Source organism: Notolepis coatsorum, assembly GCF_963971535.1.
Source record: "Notolepis coatsorum genome assembly, chromosome: 17".
Lineage (NCBI taxonomy): Eukaryota > Metazoa > Chordata > Actinopteri > Aulopiformes > Paralepididae > Notolepis > Notolepis coatsorum.
The window spans coordinates 42,488,524-42,513,084 of record NC_140181.1 but is presented as its reverse complement, the minus strand read 5'-3'; the positions used below and the strand labels follow the sequence as shown (position 1 = coordinate 42,513,084).

The 24,561-nt window shown below is 42.5% G+C and overlaps 1 protein-coding gene across 1 annotated transcript in view; it reads right to left on the bottom strand.

Moving 5' to 3' along the window:
* Positions 1–7,428: 7,428 nt before the first annotated feature.
* LOC311243487 (potassium voltage-gated channel subfamily KQT member 2-like) overlaps positions 7,429–24,561 on the bottom strand; it is a gene marked incomplete at both ends in the record, with an annotated part of 72,608 nt that continues 55,475 nt past the window's right edge. The window contains 6 exons of the mRNA XM_084332723.1: positions 7,429–7,527; positions 8,662–8,757; positions 16,626–16,736; positions 20,694–20,819; positions 21,152–21,327; positions 23,369–23,495. Coding sequence (XP_084188849.1) covers positions 7,429–7,527; positions 8,662–8,757; positions 16,626–16,736; positions 20,694–20,819; positions 21,152–21,327; positions 23,369–23,495 — 735 coding nt within the window. The remainder of the gene's footprint in view (positions 7,528–8,661; positions 8,758–16,625; positions 16,737–20,693; positions 20,820–21,151; positions 21,328–23,368; positions 23,496–24,561) is intronic.

Sequence of the window (24,561 nt, the reverse complement as noted above, 5' to 3'; positions counted from 1 at the left end):
GGAAGTAGGGAAGGGATGCGTGAATACTTTCGGCAGCCAACATGCCCTTCCGCGTTGCTCTGATTTACAACGATGTAAATAAGTCAAATAAGCCTTTTCGTTCCTATCCTTGACAAAAGCAAATATGTGATGTAATGATCTGTATATGTTTTGTTGTCTAAAATAATGTGTTGTTGTAGCCACCGGTTAATTCGCGATTTTTTATTGGTTTGTCATGACAAACCAATTACATAATCCAACATATGTGTAAAGAAAAAACATATTCCAGTTAACGGTATTTTTTTTTATGATTCGTTACGCCGTAATCAATACTTCCATGTGTATAAATTCCTTAAGCGGAGTTCAGTATTCCTGCCTGGCTGAGGAGCGCGTCGCAGCTCATGCGCATGCGCGCGCTCGGCCAATCAGAGCAACGCGGAAGGGCATGTTGGCTGCTGAAAGTATTCACGAGGAAGGGATACATGTCTGCAACATGTAAACAACAACATTTATTTTGGACCCGCCAACATTTTCTAAATTATAATCTATTAATCAAGATTTTTGGGGGGGGGGGCAATACCTTTCTAAAAGCTCTGTGGATGTATTATAGTAAAAAAATATATATTATTTATAGCACCTTTAAAACGGGCAAAATAACAATTCACTAATCATTTCAAACATACTAATGATTGGTTAATTAGTAAGTGATTTACCAAAAAAAAGGCTTATAAATTAATATAAAGTAAGTCATCAGAAAGTGTTACGTTGTCATAAATGACAGTGAAGCCGGGGGACAGTGGGACAAACATTCACTTTGTTCTTTTGTCAAAAAAAGAACTTTAATAAAACTCAAGGAAGGCACGCAGCAATAATAATCGTCTTTTCCCATAAGTGATGCTGAAGCTGTATCGAACCAGCAGCTTCTCAAATAGAACAACAGTGAGGACTACATTGAAATACAGCTTGGATGTCAGCAGTGAGGGATGAGTGAGCTGATCTCTGTGCAAATGCAGCATGACCGTTCTTGAAGGAGCCACTCATCACACACAGTCATGTCCATCATACCCACCATCATCCATGTCCCTCACGGGAGGAGTCAGCAAAACCTCTCGCTCCTTTACTGTAACCGCATGCACACCGACAGGCACACTCACACGCGCCGTTACACATAATGCACATGCATGCACACACACACACACACACACACACACACACACACACACACACACACACACACACACACACACACACACACACACACACACACACACACACACACACACACACACACACACACACACACACACACACACACACACACACACACACACACACACACACACACACACACACACACACACACACACACACACACACACACACGCAAGCACACACTCTCTCTCCCCCAAGAAGAGTAGCTCCTGCTAAGAGCAAAATTGATGTGGAGCCAGAGGGGGGTGGGGGTGGGGGGGACAGATCACATGACCGACCTGGGAGACGTTTCTGTCTGTGGCTCCTTCCTGTGACACCATGGGAGAAATCACACACACACGCTGTCGCTGTTAGACAATGTAACAAAGTCTAAGTCTCATGACTACATTTAAAGACTTTGATCACATTTGGGAAACACAATTGCACAGTTTTGTCGATGAACTCAACTAATCGATTAGTCAACTAAATCTATTACTATTACTTATTATTACTATTACTAAGAATTTCTTACTAATATAATTAGTCAGTACAGCCACAATCTGATTTACTTGACCATCTAAACTTAAAGTGATTTATTTGACCATCTAAGTGATTTATTTGACCATCTAAAGTGATTTATTTGACCATCTAAAGTGATTTATTTGATCTAAGTGATTTATTTGACCATCTAAAGTGATTTATTTGACCATCTAAAGTGATTTATTTGACCATCTAAGTGATTTATTTGACCATCTAAAGTGATTTATTTTACCATCTAAAGTGATTTATTTGACCATCTAAGTGATTTATTTGACCATCTAAAGTGATTTATTTGATCTAAGTGATTTATTTGACCATCTAAAGTGGGTTTGTTCATGTATTCTCTTTAGTAGCTGTAAGAGAAGTAGCTGTAGGTCTGGTGAGTTGGTAGAAGAGAATTTTGTTCTCAGATCTGCAGGGCGCACACATTGGGCCAAACGATAGCTTGAATTCCAGCTTGATAAACCGACACCCATATGGTAGGGAGATTGAGAATAGTTTACCACCATTGTCACTTAAAGTAGGACAGGACATCTGTAAAAATGGAGAAAAACTAGCTACAGATTATAGTTGTAGAACTGCCCTTTTTTGCGCTCCAAATGGCTGTGCATTAGTCTGATTAGAAGCTAATAATGTAGGACTAGTCACCAGGCACAATGCTTAACATAGTCAATGAAAGACGAAGATGGATTAGTGTCAGAGTAGTACAGAGTTTCTAGTTAAGTAGTAAAGCTAAAGAGGTCAAGACATCTGTCAAGTCACTGAGGCTATTGACTTGATTGGACAGTTAGTGCTACGTTGCTGTTCTAAGTCGTTACAGAGAGGATCACAAAGCAAGCCCGTCTCTCTCTCTCACGCGTGCGTGCGTGCACCGGACTGCGCCCGTCCCATCTCTGGTCTTTGGAAAGACCAGATGAGGTCAGAGGAGTTTGATAGTTAGATATTTACTGAGGATGGCCTGATAATGTTGATATTTAAACTTAAAAAATAATAATACCTAATAAATGTATACATGATCATGCAACATAAAGAAAATGGTTGTAGGAACGGTTTGGGAGAGGGAGGTAGGGAGGGGTTTTAGTTTGTGTGGTGTGATAACAATGTTGAAATTGAGAAGTTTAGACTAGTTTTACAACTGAAATAACATTTTTGTTATTACAGAGCGGGTAAAGTACTGAAAAAGGTACCGCCGGGTACCGATTTAGATTCCCAGGTACCAGTAAAATGTGAACGGTACCCAACCCTAGTCAGTATCTATGTTCTTGCTCAGCCTGATATACCTTAACCGTCTCGTTGTTGCTCTGTTTGTCCTGTCCTGATGTCTGCCTGTCTGCATGTCCAGACCCTCGGCCTGACTCCTGCCTGCCCTACCCGGTGTGTCGACTACCTCCTACCCTGCCTTGTGTGTCTCCCCCTGGATAGCCTGCCTGTCGTGTTCCCACCTGGAAACCCTGTCTGGTCCTACTCTACCTCCACCTGGAAACCCTGTCTGGTCCTACTCTATACCTCCACCTGGAAACCCTGTCTGGTCCTACTCTACCTCAACCTGGAAACCCTGTCTGGTCCTACTCTACCTCCACCTGGAAACCCTGTCTGGTCCTACTCTAGCTCCACCTGGAAACCCTGTCTGGTCCTACTCTACCTCCACCTGGAAACCCTGTCTGGTCCTACTCTACCTCCACCTGGAAACCCTGTCTGGTCCTACTCTACCTCCACCTGGAAACCCTGTCTGGTCCTACTCTACCTCCACCTGGAAACCCTGTCTGGTCCTACTCTACCTCCACCTGGAAACCCTGTCTGGTCCTACTCTACCTCCACCTGGAAACCCTGTCTGGTCCTACTCTACCTCCACCTGGAAACCCTGTCTGGTCCTACTCTACCTCCACCTGGACTACTCCCTCCCCCTGCTCCTCTTACATTAAACACCTTGAAACCAGTACCGTTGTCTTGCTTGTCTCTCAAATCAAATCAAATCAAATGTATTTGTAAGGCCCGACAACACACGTTAATGCCCCCATGGGCCGTACACCTCTTCTTTAAACAAGTCAAGAAGAAACATCACAATAAGTCAAGAACAAAACAAGAACACCATAAGGTCAACATTTTTTTAAATAAATGCAACACTCCCAGACATACCCCACGCGAAGGTAAGGAAAAACTCACTAAAACCTAGCAATAGGAAAAAATGCACCACAGGCAATGTGGAGGAGAGTCTCTCAGCACTAGAGTCTGCCAGTTGGACCGTAACAAACAAGTAACTTTTTTGTAGATTTGTTCCGATACCGATACCAGTATCGGAAATGCCAATACATCGGAGAGTGAGCATTATAAAAACAAACATGTTTTTAAATCGACCGTGAATTAAAGTGTCAATGCAGTTTGTCATTTTAACAGCAGATACGTTCTTAAATGCCATCGTCCCGACAGAGCGGTGTGACAGGGAGCTGTGATGTGTTCGCTTGCTGGTGTTACTAGCATTAGCTGAAGAGCTAGCTGAAAAGCTAGTTTTAGCTTTAACGTTACCTTGGCTAAAGTTGGGGCTATTCATAATCCAGCAATAATGGCTGTAGACCTGCAAGCAAAGTACAGCAAGTTGGCACAGGAGTATTCCAAGGTAAATTACTTTTTCACCAGTAACATTGTCTTTCCATCTAGCTCACGTTAACTGACCACCCGCATTTCACTGTATGCCCTGGTATGTATGTGACAAAAATAAACCTCTTGATTCTTGATTCTAACCTAAGTGTCGTCACCGAGCGACCTCTCGCACACATGCACGCAATTAATGACATGTTGCAGACAGCCATACCGGTGACAATGTTTAGCTTTTAGTGCCAAAGGATAAGAGTCTGAGGTGAAGTCTCAAAAGAGAATGTTGAATATTAATTTTGCATCGAAAATCACAACATATACACGCTACTACTAGCTAACTGAACCGGAGCTGACTGGATAGCAAGTGCAACAACGTATAACGTCCTTGCGGAACCAATGTCCCAACACCAACAACAGTTCTGTGGGTGAACTCATTGAGCATATAATAGTTGTCAATTAATGATACTAATCTATACAATCACCTGTTGTTGAATAAATACCATTACTTTCTAGTTATTACTAAAAAACAGTATATATAAAACAGTATCTGTAGCTGAAAAAAATTTAAATAAAAATGTGTTTTGTATAATTTATATAAGATATATATATATTATAATTTTTTTTATGTATGCACTGGTATCGGATCAGTATCGGTATCGGATCGGGAAGGAAAAAATGGTATTGGAACATCTCAACTTTTTTGTTGGCCTAACCAGGAACATAACGCATTCGTTTTGCAATTCAAGTAATTGATTATTTAGTTACGTTTTCATATAAGCAATCTGTTACTGTTAAAACATTCCTGTGTTTCCATGTTTATTTTGTTGCCACACACATTTTATTTTACAAATTTATTTTCGCATGGTTTCTTTTCTGTATCCTGTGGTTGTGTCAGTGCACGTGTGTAGCTCAGCTAGCAAGATTGCAGAGAGGACAGTCTTTATGGAATACCTTGTGGAAGTACTCACATTATTTAGAATTTGTGGGTGAAAAGGACAAGAACATACAAGTGAAATGCAAATTGTGCAAAGAACTCTACTTGGAATTTGAAGAAGCACCAGCTAAGCACAGCTCCACAGCGATGGTGGAGAGGCCCATCGAGGAGGAGAACCAGGCCGGTGCTACAGGCTTGGCCCAGTAATAATAATAATAATAATAATAATAATAATAATAATAATAATAATAATAATATTAATAATAATAATATTAATCATAATCATCATAATCATCATAATCATAATCATAATAATAATAAATTCAATTTGTAGCACACTTTATATTGTGTATATATCTCAAAGTGCTACATGAAAGGAGATAAAGATAACAAATCAAATTAATAAAAACAATACAAATTTATAAAACAACCAATGAAATGGAAGAAACATTCAGATCAAAATCCTCCCAAAAAAGTATTATAAAAAAAACACACAAGGCATTGGTCGGTCCATTTAGGCAAATGCTTTGTTAAAAATAAATGTTTTTACTCCCCTTTTAAAAGCCTCAACGGACTGTGGTTCTCTCAGATGGCCGGGGAGGGCATTCCACAGCCGAGTAGCAGCTGAGCAGAAGGCCCGGCCGGAGGTGTGTTTTCTGTTTTGTGTATGGGTTTGAGTGTGGCAGCCAAAAGGTTGCAGACGTCAGGTACCCTTGAGGTTTTCTATTTACTTTCATGTACTTCAAATAATTAAATAGTTTTCATTGCAGATGAATTGCAAAAATGAACTTGTTGTTAGGCTATGCATTGAGCCTCGACTTGTACGTTTATCGCTACTTGTTGTAATCAAAACGTTTGTCCACAAAGAGTTGTAAGGATATTGCAAATTCAATTCTGTTATATTGGCTTGCAGAGTTACAGATTATGGGCCGTAGACAGGCTATGCAATGACTGTAGAGTCAATACATATTCAATACATATTCAATACATATTCTGGATAATATAACCAACATGCATAAGGTAATAATTTTTGGTAACACAAAAGTACTCCAACTTGTCGCAGTAGGTAATGCTATAACATAAGTAGTTACTTTTTAATGGCAGTAATGTTGTAATGTAACAAGTTATTTTTAAAAGTAACGTTACCCAACACTGATCACATCATTTTTTAGATAATCATTTCAGTATTTTATTTGATCGTCATCATCATCATCAAAACTATCAGCTTCACCATTAACTTTGTCATAGTTATTGTCATATTCGTTCATACCTGAATGTTTTGCCCTTCAAATTCCTCAGCAGATCCAGTTGATTCAGAGGTGGAACGAGTCTGGGAAAAGACAGAGAGGTTTCACTGCCTCCACACTGAAAGGTCACAACACGCCTCTGGGCCTCGAAAACAAATTACATTTACGTCAGCAGCCATCCTGTCCGCAAGCAATCCAACCTTTTCACCTCAAATTACCCCTACAATGAAGCCTAGCGTGGAAACCGCTCCCAAATAGAACAGGCAAGTGACTCGGTAGGAAAAGGTAAACGTCTGAAACCTTCTGTGTGAAAAATTCAAGCTTGCAGCAACAGATTTTTGCTGATCCCAGCACAGTCTCTGAGAGTAAACAACCTGATTAATTTTTCAAAGTAGCTACTGGCACTGTCTCCTTTTGAATGCCATATCAAAAGTACCCCAGCGTTAGTGCCAGGGGATCGACAGCAAACCCATCTCAAAATGAAAGTGAGGTTGTTCTTTCACAACAGGATAATAACATCTATTATGAAATGGATTTTGGGATGCAATGAAAATAAAACGAGGGTATATGCTGCCTAAATCAGCATTTTTCCAACTGGTTCCATAATTTAAATAGTACATGCAGAATATGGTATATAAAAACATTGATATTTACGTGAAATGAGAATAATAGACATTATGGGCTCCAGAAAACATAGTGTAGTTAGTTACCTTATGTTCATTGCTCACTGTTTGGGATGTACAGATACAGTAATTACATCCTCTAAAATACACATCTATCTTATAAGCAAAAGTATTTTAATATCCAATAACTTCAATAATATTCAATAGCGAGCTTTACTTCCATTTACAGTAATAATTTTATTATAGCAGGTGTGACATTTTTCAAAAGACAAGCTATCTAACTTTGATATCAAACTCTTTATTTCTGATCTCATCTGGACAGTTACCTGTACATTGGAACTGCTACCGTCTCCCCGTAGTACTCCCAGGTGGACAGCAGGTCTGTCCGGGAGAGGTTGGTAGCATGAAACCTCCAGGCAGCCTGGATGGAGATATGTTTTAGATGTAGCTAGTCATTCTGCTGCAGCCCAGACATGGTGCATTACATTACAGCTTTACAATATTAGAGGTCTTATCTTTATACTTTAATAAGTTAACACCTCATCATCTTGTTCCTTATTTTGACTTGTCGCACCACAACATGGCTGAACTATATGGCCAAACATTTTTCTCTACAGATTAGTGTGGACTTCACAACATGTTTATCTTTCCTTTTCTTATACAATTGTCATGGTGCTACCTCGTTCAAATGGCTGATTTCCATTTCACATTAATAATACTGCTGCAATCTGCAGATTTCTTTATGTATACAGTATGGATTTAATAAAGAAAGAAGAAGAAAAAATATATACCAATCTATTGCTGATGATGGTATAGTCAAATGCATCTGTATGGAGCCATGATAGTATAGGGTACCTTCAAATGCGCTATACCTCCAAATGCTACAACTAACACCATGTTATCAAGACTAGTTCCTCATACATACAGTATGCAGGTGCTTGGTAATAAAGAGCTTCTGATTGTGATTGTGATTGTGATTGTGATGTGTTTACTGATGGTGTCTGTCTCTACCTGGATGTGATGTGTTTACCCCAGACTGATGGTGTCTGTCTCTACCTGGATGTGATGTGTTTACCCCAGACTGATGGTGCCTGTCTCTACCTGGATGTGATGTGTTTACCCCAGACTGATGGTGTCTGTCTCTACCTGGATGTGATGTGTTTACTGATGGTGCCTGTCTCTACCTGGATGTGATGTGTTTACTGATGGTGTCTGTCTCTACCTGGATGTGATGTGTTTACTGATGGTGCCTGTCTCTACCTGGATGTGATGTGTTTACTGATGGTGTCTGTCTCTACCTGGATGTGATGTGTTTACCCCAGACTGATGGTGCCTGTCTCTACCTGGATGTGATGTGTTTACTGATGGTGTCTGTCTCTACCTGGATGTGATGTGTTTACCCCAGACTGATGGTGCCTGTCTCTACCTGGATGTGATGTGTTTACCCCAGACTGATGGTGCCTGTCTCTACCTGGATGTGATGTGTTTACCCCAGACTGATGGTGCCTGTCTCTACCTGGATGTGATGTGTTTACCCCAGACTGATGGTCTCTACCTGGAGGAAGCCTGCTGCAGGGCTTCGTCTCTTCTCAAAATGCTTCTGTCTGTGTTGCTCCTGCACCTTCAGGGCAAACCCAGAGCCCAGGATCCCCTGCGTGGAAAGAGAGCAAGCCAGGGTGATCGAATGCACATTATACAATGGCATGGAAATTTCTTGATTCTGATTGGCTGACACACTTTCAGACGTTGTTATTTCTCATAACACACTCCACGTGATCCCAGAACCCGCCCACAACCGAATATTTTTTTTCCCGAATCACTCCGCCGTTCGTGTTTTTTTTTATGAAACCAAGATGGCGGACAATAATCTTTATGAATGGATGTATTGATATCGTCGTAACGACTCATTCAAAAACGATAAAGTCACGTGGAATGTGTTAGTTGCTTACACAATGTTGGATTATGTAATTTGTTGGTCATGACTCATTGTGAAACAAAATATAAATCGCGGGAAGTGTGTTGTTAGATGGCATTCGTTGTAGAACCTCCCTCTCCTTCAAAAGGACACTGTCATTTCACTGTTAATAACATTTTCAATCAATCAATCAATCAATCAAATAACAACCGCTAACTTCACTGTTAGATGCTTTGTAGCAACCTGTATAGATGTAGCACTGTCTATCTGAATGTCATATATGTTATGATGCATTGAAAATGGGGGACCCTGATGTAAACAAGACGAAAGTCTTTCTCTGGTCTGCATCCCCTTAACACTTTGTATGCCACTCACAGCTTTTCTCAGGTTTACGCCCCGACCGTTGAATGCCACGTCACGAGTATTCTCGTTTAAAAAAAAAAAAAAATTTTATTAGCGATCTGAAATCATATTGCATCACGCGAGCCTACCGTTGGAGATCCAGGGACCGCCGGTGCTCAGATGTGAAAAAAGCGCCCCCTATCGTCTCCCAGATGGTAAATCACCCTTTTGGAATGGACTCAATGAAAGTGAATGGGAGAACAGATTTCTGACTCCACATTTTACTTCTCACTGCAGCCGGGGTCTACCAGAGTTCATTCTGGAGCCTCTGAGCCACAGCGAATATGGGTTATACTGTACACACGATGGATCAATACAATTATCGATTTTTTCGAATGGCGATCGGAAATTGGAATAAACCATTTGGATACCATCTGACCTCAGGTAAGGAATCTATGTTATCAGTGTTAGGATAATCAGACTTGTTTTCACGGATATATAAGCGTTTATGTGATATGTGATATGGCTGTTTTGACTGTATGAGGAAATAAGAGCAGCGATTATCAGCGCACGGCACTATCGATCATCTAGCGTTTATTTGAAAACTATTCATAAATAAGCTGACAAATGACAACGTTCTGGAATATTCCAGTAAAAGGTGATTATCATAGGCATGGGTTGTTTTCCCCCCGAAAACGGGTGATTTTCTAAATGCTATCAAACGGAAATGAAGCGATAAAAAAACAATCTGCCTTGACAATGTTGACTGGAAAATGATTCTTTGATAAGCGACGGGCAGATTAGACACATAGCCATAATTTAAAACATAGATTAGGCAATATTAACGTTAACATTGGCCGTGGGTGGTGGCATTCCAGCCGGTAAAAAGGAAAACACGGCTGGCGCTCAAAGTGTTAACAATTGTGTGTATTGAGCTGTACTGTATTGTACCCATTCTGCAATCTGGTAATACAATTTTCAATCAATCAATCAATCAATCAATCAATCAATCAATCAAATAACAACCGGTAACTTCACTGTTAGATGGCATGCTTTGTAGCAACTTGCCTCTGCAAAAGGACACTGTCGCACGAAGCGATTTCACTGGATGTCCCGGACACAATGGAAGTATGGATATATTCGTAACGAATACTTTTAAAAAGATACCGTTAACACTTTGCCTGCCACTCACAAGATTTCTCGGGTTTATTTATAGGTGGTTGAAAGCCACTCACGAGATTTCTCTTAATTTTTTATTTTTTTTTTTTTAGCGATCTGAAATATTATTGCATCACCCGAGCCTACCCGAGTATAGCCGAGCGGCGCCGGCGATCATTGTGGAAAAAAGCGCCCACTGTCGTCTCCCAGATGACATAAGTGATTTTGGAATGGTACTCCACATTTTCCAGTTCACTGATCCAGCCGGGGTTACCACAGTTCATTCTGGAACCTCAGAGCCCCGCGGATCATGGAGTACTACTGTATCGCGTTGGATCCATACCAGTGGCGTCGTTAGCCCTGGGCTTCCGGGGCTTTAGCCCCGGATGTTTTTCTCCTAGCCCCGGATCAAAAAAAAAAAAAAAAAAAAAAAAAAAATTGTTTAATTTTTTTTTTTTTAGATGTCAGCATCCCCATTGTCTGTGCTGAATGTTTGTTAGTGTTGGGTATTTTTTGTTGGTTTTTAGTACTTTTAAACATTTTTAGTAAGTAGTTTTCATTTGATCCTATAATTTTTTCATTCACCGATTTGTGGACTTTTTTTTAGTGTCCTGAAAGGCGCCTTATAAATCAAATGCATTATTATTATTATTATTATTATTATTATTATTATTATTATTATTATTATTATTATTATTATTATTATTATTATTATTATTATTATTATTATTATTATTATTATTATTATCATCCAGGAGGGAAAAGACACTTTGGATAGTAGGGACTGCATCTCTGCCTGTCCTGACCAGGAAACACTTTGCAACTGTGATCTCCTCTGGCAATAGTTGGATATTGTAATGTGTGGCGAGGGGTTGCAGCAATTCCACTGAGAGAAACTGGTCTGAGGCTGGATAACATGCCTGTATGCCTCTCATAAGTTGTTATCCAACTCATGAGAACCTGCTCTCAAGCTCTTGCAGCATTCTGTCGACGACTGGATAGAACAGTCTCTGTCTCAGCTGATCTCCTGAGCTGAGGTCTGAGCTTGTGCCACAAGATGACTCAACTACATACTCGTCCATCCTTTTCTGCTTCCTCCTTTGGCTGGTAGTATGTTCCTCAATCCAAAGGCCATTACATATGGCCTTTGTCCTGTCATACATGTCCACTGCCATCTCTGAGGTGCGATAACCTTTGAGTGTGTCCTGCACTGTGCTTTTAAATAGTACAGATATTGAAGATGTGCACTTTAACGCAGCAGCACCTGGAGCCATCCATACCCATGTCCAGTGTCCTATAATAAGCTTTAATCGAACCTCGGATAGTCCGGTTGGTTTGGGGTGGTGTGAAAGCTCATTCACTCTTGCAAGTGAACCCTGCTGCGGTTCATTTGAGATGTGAATGCAAAGCGGACCAAAGGCAGGAAAAGACCCAAAAATCTAATATTTTTTTTATGAGAAGACTGAAACATATGTATATAATGAAACACACAATACAGTTTTTTTTCGATTGCCTAAGCATGATTTTGAAAACGGGGCCCGGTGTTTCAAAACACACAATTAGCACAACCACACACACAATTATCAGAACACCTCAGATCCTTTGCTAAATTAAACACTTGTCAAAACCATACACTAATTTATAAAAACTACATTTTGTTACCATATGAAACACACGTTTCATATGACTTAATTCTGTTTGAACCAGTTACACACACTGCTGTGCTTAACCTAAAACACATTTAGCAATTCTACTTCTCAGTGATTAGAGTACTGTAAGTGAAGTACGCAGAGAATGTGCAAATATACAATAAATTCACCAAACACTACACAAGACCAATGCTGTAGACTGATGAAAATATAATTTATTTATCTACCCAAATCAATGATGCAGACTGATGAAAAAAATTATATATATAACCATAACCAAATCAGTCAACATTTCAACATGGAGAATCACAACAATACATGTCCCAGTTTTCATGCTACTATGTGCATAACACTGTAAGCTCAGCAAATATCAGACAAACATAAAATACTGTATCCAGTACAGGTTAAAATTACAGTAAAACAAATCTTTTTTTGAAAAAATGTAAACAGAAAATACTAGACATTATCTCTTTGCCTAGCTGGATCTGGCAAGATAATTTTTTGTTGTGATTCTCCATGTTGACATGTTGACTGATTTGGGAAAATGGGAGAAAATGTATATTTTCATCAGTCTGCATCATTGGTTGTCTTGTGTAGTGTTTGGTGAATGTATTGTATATTTCCACGTTCTCTGTGTACAATACTTCACTCTCCTTCCATTTTGGTTGAAGACAGGTGAACTCACCTGCTGCATTTTTATAGTGCTTAAACCTGATTGGTGTATCTACAATTAAGCAATGGTGTGTTTGTGCATCTGATGGCTGTGTTTAACCAATTGGCTCATATGTGTGGTAATTTGACATTCGGTGTCTAATGTAATGCAAGTGTGTTTAGTGTTTTGCAAATCACTGTGTGTATTGTTTTGCAAAAAGTGAGGCTGACATTGTAGGGGTGCAAATCTGGGCCTATATTTTGCTCCTTTAGTGTAAGGTTTTGATAATTGTGTAATACTTTTGATTTGAGTGTTTATGCAATTGAAGAAAACTGTAAAGACTAGAGATGAACTGTTTATTCATTTTGTACATAGGCTGTGCATATGTTTGTTTGTTTGTTTGTTTGTTTATTTGCTTATGTGTATGATTCTTAACTGTGTTTTTATTTTGTTATTGGTGTATATGTGTATGTATGTACAGTATATGTATATATATTATATATATATGTATATATATGTATATATATATATATATATATATATATATATATATATATATATATATATATATGTGTATATATGTATATTTGTACTCCTGTTGGGGCTTCTTGGACCAGATCAATGTTTTATCTGGCTAAATAAATAAGAAACTGATGATTTGGTCCTGTTAACTTTGAATTTTCTATGGGGACTGCCCAGATCCCTCTCATGGACCTGGACCTCACTTTGAGAACCTCTAATGATTCTAGTTATTCAGTATTCATCTCTTATTACTCTAAAATTGCGTATTTCTGTGTAAAAAAAAAAAAAAAACCCGGGCTGAAGCCCCCAATGTTTTCTAACCCTAAAAACGCCCCTGATCCATACACGTATCGATTTTTTCGAATGGTGATCAGGAATTGGAATATACCAGTTGGATACCATCTGATGTCAGGTAAGGACTCTATGTTATCAGTGTTAGGATAATCAGAGTAAGTTTGATGAAGTTATAAGCTGTTTTGTGAAATGTCTTCTTTCGGTTTCACTGAAAAAGTCAGAGAGGAAATCAACGGAGCGATTATCCGTGCGCGGCCGTAATGTGCTTGCGTGCACGTATAATATTGATCATCTAGCGTTTATTTGAAAACGATTCATAAAAAGGCCGACGAATATCAACGTTGTGGAATATTCCAGTAAAAGACGATTTTCATAGAATGTTCCAGAATGAGCTGTTTTTTTATCTGAAAACGGGTGCTTTTCTAAATGCTCTGAAACGGAAACGACGCGATAAAAAAACAATCTGCCTTGACAGCACTGACTGGAAAATAGTATTTGATAATGCGATGGGCAGATTAGACACATAGCCATAATTTAAAACATAGATTAGGCGATATTAACGTTAACATTGGCGCCGATGGTGGCATTCAGCCGGTAAAAAGGAAAACCAGGCGTGGCGCTCAAAGTGTTAACTGGAATATGTTAGTTGTTTACACAATGTTGGATTATGTAATTGGTTTAGTTAGATGGCATGCTTTGAAGCACCGCACCTCCCAGCTGCTTCTAGACACGGAGGCAAATTTTTATTTATTTTTTTACCTACTTTTTCTGCATATGGTTTTGTGAATAAATCTCCATTATGCTTCAATTACTGTGTGTTTATTGTATAGCAATACAGTTGGATGAATTCGGCCATTGTATAAAAGTATTACACCACTTGAAGTCATGTGTTATAGAAATTAGATCATGCCTATGGGGGTCTAATGACACTCGGCTGCGCCTCGGGCCTAACAACCACCCATAGGTGTGATAATAATAAAGTTTCACCGATCACCGAAACTTTCGACTTTTGCCAATGTCCTACCTAGGGCCCCCAAGTGTAAAGAGAATAGTGTAAATTGGGAAGACAACATTGAATAGGTATCACATCCTTGTAGACGCTGTGTTAAAACCAAACACTTGGATAAAACCATGAGGTGGCAAGAGGGTTCTCGCTCAGGGCCCCTGAAGGCAAGGGAAGAGAATAGAATTTGCACATTTATCATTAGCATGAATCATACCGTAGCAAGTAGTTCATCCATAAAACAACAGTTTTTATGGTGCAACCTGCACTAAAACTGGAGGGGGAAATGACATCCATACTAAAAGGAACACAAACCACAGGGGACAGATTGATACTAGTGGTGTCTCCGTCTTTCCTGAAGACTCTCGTCTCCTTTGAGATAATAGTTAAAAGTGCCATTCAGAAGAAATACATGAGTGTATTAAATGTGTAATCTATTTGTTGTATACTGATTGTTACAAAGGGTCAGATTAAACCGAATATATATATTTATCGTTTGATATCCCTTGTATAATATTTGTATATCGTTTGATATACCTTGTATATTATTTGTATATATACACGGAATATCCCTTTACCTGTGCACAAACCAGAGTAATATTCGCTCTCCTATTGGACAGCGACCCCTAGGCGCCAACGACCAAGCCCCCAACGGCAAGTTCAAAGGCAACTCCGGGCATGTCTCAACATGTCCAGAGTCTGCGCAGTAATACGAGACAGAACTGAGGTTGGCACTAGATAATTCACCTTACGTATGAATACGGCGCAGGTGTATACAGCAGCACTTAGTCTTGTTCAGTTCAAACCTTGATGCCTTCACCACGAGACAACGTGAAGTGAAGTGAGCAACTTTGCCTCTAAATAGAGCATTGAGAACCGCGTGCGAATAGATTGCTAAAGTGTCAGAGTTTAACGCAGTAACGTTGAGTTCGACTTAATCTAATGTGAAGTAATAGTCTATCATTTATAGTGTATCGTGCGGCTACAGTTCTTCAGTGACCAGCATTACCACCGGTTCGTCGTGTATATAGCTAGTGCACTTATCCAGGCTGGGCGGCCTAAACTCGTGCCCCCACCCGAGGAGTCCTAGACGAGAACCGTTGGATATGTACACCGGAGAACCTACACCGGCGACTGCAGAACCATTTCTGGTTGGATTATATTGCTTTGGGACCGTGACCGCTGGAGCAGAGACCGGCGATCCCACTGTCGTTTGGGATCTACCCCCTGTGAGGATCATCACTCGAGCCCGCCTCTAGGAAGAGGCTGGCTAGCTGTCTTCCATGCTGTCGAGCATACTGGATTATAGCTGTTGCTTTGTCTGCTGATCAAGGGAGTACATGCACTGGCTCCTGTATCTGGAGCCTCGTTATTCCTCGTTGACCCAGACTTTGTACCCGAACATTCCTCTACCCCTGCCGGCCTTACACCCGGAGGGAACCCCCCAGTGTCTCCAGCTGGTACTAGTGTGCCCTATGTAATTGCTATACCACAGGTGGCGTCAGTTTAGACCCATCCTAGTATTCATACTATTATCATTGACTTACGCTCTTGACTGACTTTACGCATGTTCTTCGCCATACAAGCGCGAGCCTAATTCTCAATCTGTAACCTAACGTTGCTTAATAATAATAAATACCCTCCAAATAGTACTTTATGTGTCAATGCCGTATTCTTGTGTGGGTGTTCACCATATATATTCATGTACTGTATGGCCAGTAATTAAAGTACATAACTAGTAGTGGTTTAATATATCACAATCTTTAATACAGTCAGGGAATTGTACCCCTCAGTTACACTGATAATAGAGATGGAAGCACACAGCATAGTGTCTGACTCCTTTATGACTGAAATGAACATGATAATAACAAGACTAACATGAGCTTTTATTGTCTAAAATGATGATAAATACTCAATTGGATGGAATAAGTGAAATAGCTGCCAAAAGGAACAGTGGTTCCTTGTGACGAGCCGCGACACTTACAGCAGGTAGTGCAAAGAAGGCCACTCCGATCATGCTGAATGAGGCAGCTAGCAGCCGTCCATTCCACGTCTTTGGAACCTTGTCACCGTATCCAATGGTAGTTAAAGTGATCTAGTGGAAGGACAACATCTGTACGTTACTGGTGTGAAATGTGAAAACAACAGCTCACAGGGTTATAAATATCTTGTGATGTCATAAAGAGTGGGGGAAACAGCAGTTGTACCAGAGCCATAGATTATAGACTGGTTCTGCAAAGCAAGCAATAGGACAGCATATCTCCTTACAGGTCTTTCCATGGGAATACATCCGTAGGGAGACATCGGATCTTTCACGTTTTTGATGATATGAGCACTCAGTGAAAGTATCAGTGAAACGTCATCAGAATGACAAAGGATTGGCATAGAAATTAATTAATGAATTGGTAATGCCAAGTAACTGCACTCTTTAGACCAGTGGTTCAAACTCATTCCCCGCCAACAACGAGTTTACTCGTTATTGGGCGCCCATCGTTGAACGCCAACAACGAGTATACTCGTTATTTGATAGTTTTTCTTTTTATTCTATGTTTTTATTCATTATTCATCCAGGGACCTTGGTGTTACCATAGGGAATGGGTCTGAGGTCGCCAAAGTGCAATACCGGCCGCATCCAGCTAGACGGCGGTATCAAGCACCCTTTGTAACCTTGTATCTTGGCCTGTGGAACGGCCAAATGTCTCCGGTTAAATTTTTCCTTGTCGGGCGAGGCGAGCGGTTCTCCCGGTTCCATTGAAGCGCGTCAAATATCCCCGATCCATATGTTGGTGGTGGATTATGCCGTGGACCAAATGGACATTGGATGTACCAGATGGCGATCAAACAATTGGAATATTATTTTTGGAATACTCCCGATCACAGGTAAGGACGATCTGACGTAATTTTTTGCTTGATCCTGCAATGCTTTTATACCGATCGGGCTGATAAGCGTTTTTTTGGTGTTCAATACGAATGCCGTTACTGACAATCAAATAATCAGAAACGACCCCCCCCCCCTTTCATGCATTCATGATGGAACATAATACCTATGATATAGATTTGATTTCGGAATAATAGCGTGTACAGGCAAGAAACGGCAACGTCTATAGTGGAATTGAGGGGGCTGACAGGCAGGACACATGAATACAAGGGAAGGAGACTAGACATTAAACTAACAGGCAGGAATAAACATTGTAACAGAACAACACTGAGAATACAAGGGAGACTAGAACATCTGGACTAATGGGAAATACACAGGGAGCAAGACAGACAACAGACTTGACAATATGTGTACACAAAAGTCCATACGAAAGGCGGCGGCCTGTAGCACCGCGAACAGACCACCCGGGGGCGCCAGAGGACTGTCCAGAAAGTTCAGATCCTGACAGGACCCCCCCCCCCCCCCCCGAAGGGGAGGCTCCCAGACGACCACCGATACCGACCCGGAACAGGCAGGGCGAAGGGCCGAAACCCCGGAAAAAACTGGGGACGAGGACACGGGAAACAGGAGCCGGGGGGCGGGGGGAAAAAAACAGGAGGGGCCCAGCAGCAGGGGGACCGGGAAACGGGACCAGAGGGGAGCCCGGAGAAGGGCGCACAGGGCACGGAACCAGGGGCCCCGGAGAGGGGGACAGAGACAGAGGCCCGGAGAGGCGGGCTAGAGACAGGGACAGAGGCCCGGAGAGGGGGGCCGGAGACAGGGACAGAGGCCCGGAGAGGGGGGCTGGAGACGGGGACAGGGACCCGATGAGGGGGGCTGGAGACGGGGACAGGGACCCGGCGAGGGGGGCTGGAGACGGGGATAGGGGCCCGGTGAGGGGGGCTGGAGACAGGGACAGAGGCCCGGAGAGGGGGGCTGGAGACAGGGACAGAGGCCCGGAGAGGGGGGCTGGAGACGGGGACAGGAGCCCAACGGCGGAGGCCGGGCACTGGGACAGGGGCCCGGTGAGGAGGCCCGGAACAAAGGGGTGAGGGTGACAACTCCAGAACAGGACCCCGGACGGGGACCCCCCCAGCAGCAGACCCCGGGACCGAACCAGGGGACCCGGAGATGAAGGGCGGAGACGACGACCCCAGAGCAGGACCCCGGACGGGAGCCACTGCAGGTGGAGGTCTTGGGACCGGGCGCAGGACCCCGGATGGGGGACCCTCCTGGCGTAGACCTCGGCGCAGACCTCGGCGTTGACCACGGTGTCGACCACGGTGTAGACCTCGGTGCAGACCTCGGCGTTGACCACGGCGTCGACCACGGCGCAGGGCTGGACCAGACGACTATCCAGGTGCAGATCGACCTCGGTGCAGGGCTGGACCAGACGACTATCCAGGTGCAGATCGACCTCGGTGCAGACCTCGGCGTTGACCACGGCGTCGACCACGGCGTAGACCACGGCGCAGGGCTGGACCAGACGACTCTCCATGTGCAGATCGACCTCGGTGCAGACCTCGGCGTTGACCACGGCGTCGACCACGGCGTAGACCACGGCGCAGGGCTGGACCAGACGACTCTCCAGGTGCAGATCGACCTCGGTGCAGACCACGGCGTAGACCACGGCGCAGGGCTGGACCAGACGAGGAGCCGGGACCAGACGACGAGCCGGGACCAGACGACGAGCCGGAGGCAGGAGACTCCCCGGGGACAGGAGCAGGGGCACGACCCGGACCAGACATCGGGGTCTCCCCGGGAGCCGGAAGAGGAACAGGGGCTCCGGAAGACTAACAGGGGCTAAACTGGCAGTAGAGACTGGGTTGGCTACCTGGGAAATGCTAGCTGCAGGGCCCATGCTAGCTGTCCCTCTTGCGCAGGTGAGCAGCGCGTGCAGCCGCATCCTTTCGAACGAGGATGAAGCGAGGAAACCTCCTTCGAAGAAGTGCTGCATGGTCAGCAGCAAGTCGCTCGCTTGGTCTCTCCCGTTGTCCGCTGAATCTTGGTTAGGTCGCGTCATACTGTGAGGATCCGAGTTTAGGAGAGGAGTGTAGAATTCAATCGCGGGACAATGTGGAGTAAGAGAGACGAGGCAACGAGTCGACGTTCCGATAATAATAATAGCTTTACTTGAGCATAGTCAAAAGGCACACGTTACAGGGGAAAACAAAACCTCAGAAATGCTGGAAAACATGGACTACAAATACGGGAAGGTACTGACACAGGAGATACGGAGATACACACAGTACGGAAGGGTACTGACGGGAAAACAACAAACAATGATGCGACACTGGAAGACAGGGGCGGGGAGAATATATACAGGTACTAATTAGACAACAAGGAACAGCTGGGACACATGAATACAAGGGAAGGAGACTAGACACTGAACTAACAGGCAGGAATAAACATTGTAACAGAACAACACTGGGAATACAAGGGAGACTAGAACATCTGGACTAATGGGAGATACACAGGGAGCAAGACAGACAACAGACTTGACAATATGTGTACACAAAAGTCCATACAAAAGGCGGCGGCCTGTAGCACCGCGAACAGACCACCCGGGGGCGCCAGAGGACTGTCCAGAAAGTTCAGATCCTTCAGATCCTGACAGTATGTTGATGTTCTGTACTGGTTGGCTAAACCAATGGTTCTCAAAGTTGGGTCCGGAGACCCCCAGGGATCCTTGAAGGGGCTTCAGAGGGTCGCCAGAAAGAGTTTAATTTCATAATTTCATTCACAAGAATTTTGCCCCAATGAGAGACTATATACAGTAAGATATATATATATATATATTGTGTTTCACTGTGTCCACTGTTATCTTCTTAATTAACGACAGTATAGACAGTTATGGAATTCTGTTCCCTTAACATGCACCCAGAAAAGCGGCCATTTATGAGAACCACTGAGCTAAGCGATGCCTTGTCGTCACAACGTATGTCTAACCTCTGTGACTCCATGCATGACTTTGTTCCGTAGTGTTTACCATCGCAGGAAGACAGGTTTGCTAACTCTGTACATTTGCATCATGGTAAAAGCTTCGCACTAAATGGGAGATCGCTGACACTGTATATCCACAGTACACTCAAGAGTCATGTAGTCCTTTCCGTTAAAACAACTGGCGTGTCTCACCAGTCCCCACCAAAGGGCATCGGCATACGTCTCAAACTCATTGTTGGAATCCTTCTCCACGGAGTAGACCAGGAAAGACGCCAGGATGAGACAGAGGAAACCAATGTACCACGCGGTGATCAGCTCCTAGGGGCGACAGACAAATGCAATGAGGATCAGCGTCCATCATGTGGGATTGAAAGCAATTGAAGGGCTGGTGAGACTTTGGTGAGACTCATGTGGTTTAATTGGCCTTAAATATGGCAGGTACTATATTATTTCTCAGAAATCTGAGTTTCATGTGTACTATTCTCTCTCTCTCTCTCTCTCTCTCTCTCTCTCTCTCTCTCTCTCTCTCTCTCTCTCTCTCTCTCTCTCTCTCTCTCTCTCTCTCTCTCTCTCTCTCTCTCTCTCTCTCTCTCTCTCTCTCTCTCTCTCTCTCTCTCTCTCACACACATGGTCGCAGGAAACACGGTCACCTTGCTGTGGGCGTAGACTACCGATCCCAGCAGCTTCCAGGTGCCTCCTCGCCGATCCATCCGCAGCATGCGTAGGATCTGGAGGAATCTCAGACTCCTGATGGCCGAGGTGGCAAATACGTTGCCCTGGGAGCCGGCCGCCAAAACCGACACCGAGGCTATCAGCACCATGATGTCTGGAGGAGAGGAACACATGGTGCTCACAGAGGCATCAGGGTTGGGGAGCAACGGATGGGATTACAGTAAAAGGGTAAAAGGAGATTAAAAGGAAAAGGGTAACTGTAATCCATTACAGATACAATAGAAAGCATGGTAATCACATTACAGATAGAAAATATGGTGATTACTTAATGGATTACACAGGGAAAAAAATTCAAATGGCAAAAGGTAATTTGATTGTGAGATTATAGACACTAAGGTGAACTTCACACCTGCATCATTTGGTGCAGACTTTATTACGTTTTTGTGAACACGTCATATGAATCTGCGGTGCGGACCATCTCTCTGGTGTGAAGGCAACTTCAATCAAGTCCGACTCAAAGGTGAGGAAATCGTCCTGTCAGTCAGTAAGTCATGCAACACACAAATGGTTATTCTACTGCACTATTTTATGGAATCCAGGAGTCGACTCTTTGGGGATTGAGTCTCTCCACCACTATTTATTTGCCTGGCCTTGAAGACAGCAGCATCACGTACGTCGCCATCGATTCATTCTAACTGCACACATTCTGAACAAACATTCATAAATCATTTCCTCATTATCTCTGCTGAGTGGAGCATCAAGAAAACATGATACAATCTGATATAAATCACTGCAACGCTCCATTTTGCCTGCAGTGTTGCTCTGATGCCTGATGGTGGTTCAACTCCTGCCCCAACACATCTAACCAAAAGGTTGGCTTGGTGTTGGGCAACATGAAACTTCTGACTTCATAATGACTATTATATGTGAAAACACCCATAATGATCTGCACACTTATGGTATGTTGGTTGATAATGGCTATAGATTATTACAACAACAGTACTCTAGATTCTGAAGACAAAGTAAAGTAAAGCACCTGAAAGTAATCAGATCAGACTTTGAGTATTCCAGTGGATTACATTGAGTATTCCAGTGGATTTTCATTGAGTATTCCAGTGGATTTACATTGAGTATTCCAGTGGATTTACATTGAGAATTCCAGTGGATTACATTGAATATTCCAGTGGATTACATTGATGATTATTACGCAGGTCATCAGTAATATATGATGGACCCTGAGCATCACAAACAGATTATGACCATGTTAGGGCGTTATAGTTGTTATAATCAGAATATGATACACAGCCATTTTCAAGTTGGAATAATTTACCCCTTACAGTTTGTATCTTGGGGTTGAATACTCTTAAAGGATCAATAGGCGGCCGTCAATTCTTGGCAATATTTTGCATTACTTGTTATTATTATTTTGACAGTAATCGATAGTAAGACAAAAATAAAAAATAAAAAATAAGACATTTGACAGGTTTGACACTCTGTTGTTCCGGTAAGGGGCAGGAGCTAAAACAACATCCAAGCCAAATGATTGGAACGAGTGAGCTGTCTATGAAACCCTCTAGTAGTGACACATGCGCTTGTTATGCGCATAACAGTTGTAACGCGTACACAAAGGCCTGCTGCTACAGTAACACATAGCTGCCTGTTAGCTACCTAGCTGGCGGCACGTGGTTTTGGAGGCATCCTGATGCGTTCTGATTGGGAAGGGTGTTGTCGAATTTGGTTTTAAGGATTTCTAAATATTTCGATGTTCTGCCCAAAATCAATGGCCACCTATTGCTTCTTTAACTTGAGTAACATTACTCTATACCGACTCTCTTTACATGTGTCACATCAGGCCTTGCTCATTATACCACTTACCGTATCCTATTTAGCAGAACTACACCTCCCTGTATTCCCTCATACTGTATGTCATGCTGCTACCAGCGTACAGTGCATAATACTACAAACAGTAATTACTTCAACACTCATCCAAGGTTTGATCCAGGAAGGAAAGGAGAACTGGCTCACTGCCCTACAATCTTCAATGACAAATAGGACAGCTCAGGAAGTGTGCTGTAGTTACTTTTCTAGAGATATAAGAGAGAGGGGATGAGAGAAAACAGGAGACGAGGAGACAGAGACAGGTGGTAGGCCGGATGGGACAACCTACTATGTGGACATGTCAGTCTCTTCCTCACCTATGACACAGAAGGGTTTTCTGGCGAACTTCAGCCTGCCTTGCCATCCTCTGTATCGACAGCAACATCCTGCAGCCCAGATCCTCACAATGTACTCCACTCCAAACACCACAATGGTCACAATTTCCTGTTAAATCAAGAAGAGATCCTGTACAGGCTGACATGTACAATTCCATAGCTTTCAATTAAATGTTATTGTCATCGATTGTATAAATTGGACTATGCAAACTGGTATCAAATAATAATATGGCCTCTAGCATCTGAAGCCTTGATGACTGAGTGAAGCAGCATGTTAGATCACTGTGGAGAAACATGTATTATATCTTATTCTTAACCAATTTTGTCCAATGACCTCAAACTGATGGTCTCAATTTCTACAGTAGAAGCGATGGATCGGAATTAGGTAAATGGATAAAAAAAATATATTGTCTTTGTACAGCATAAGTACAATACGAACGAAAATAAGTTGGCATCTAATCAGAGTGCAAATGTAACAGTAAAGTGCAATAGCAATATACAATGTCAGCAGTGGCGGCTCTACCACTAGGGGCGCTAGGGCGCCGACCCACCTGTTAATTGAGAGAAGAAGAAATATTTTTTTTAGTTTTTTGTTTTATAGCCCTATAAATAATATAAACATGTTTAAAATGAATAATATTTACTCATTTTAAGTATGTTTGTGTTTCCAATGCACAATATAACTTAATTTTACAAAGATTAATAATAGTTTTCCTGAACAGGAAGTGACGATTCTGTCTGATATAGACCTTTTCATTACGTAGCCGCAGGCATTTCTCCTCGCCGTATTTCTCTCTGGGCTAGGCGCAATTGCGCCTGGAGTGCGCATGCCCGCCGTGCACTGGTTCATCGCTGTATCCGTCGCAGCCACGCGCTTTGTGTTGAATATGATGTATTATGATGGAACTCGGGCGCTGGTTTGAAACGACCTAGCAAGCAGCCGAGCGTCTAAAAGCTCTCTGATTGGCCGACGCGGTACTTTCCGTAACCGCAGTTTGCAACATGAGTTTATGCTGTTGTTGTGTTGTGTGATGCAGATATTTGTCTTGGAGCGTGATGGCAAGTTCTTTCAACGGTTAGGCTTAGGCACTCTTTCAAAGTTGGTTAAGGTTAGAGTTTGTCTTAGAGCATGGCGATAGAACACCAGGTAGTTTGCAGGCTGTTCGAGGCGGAAA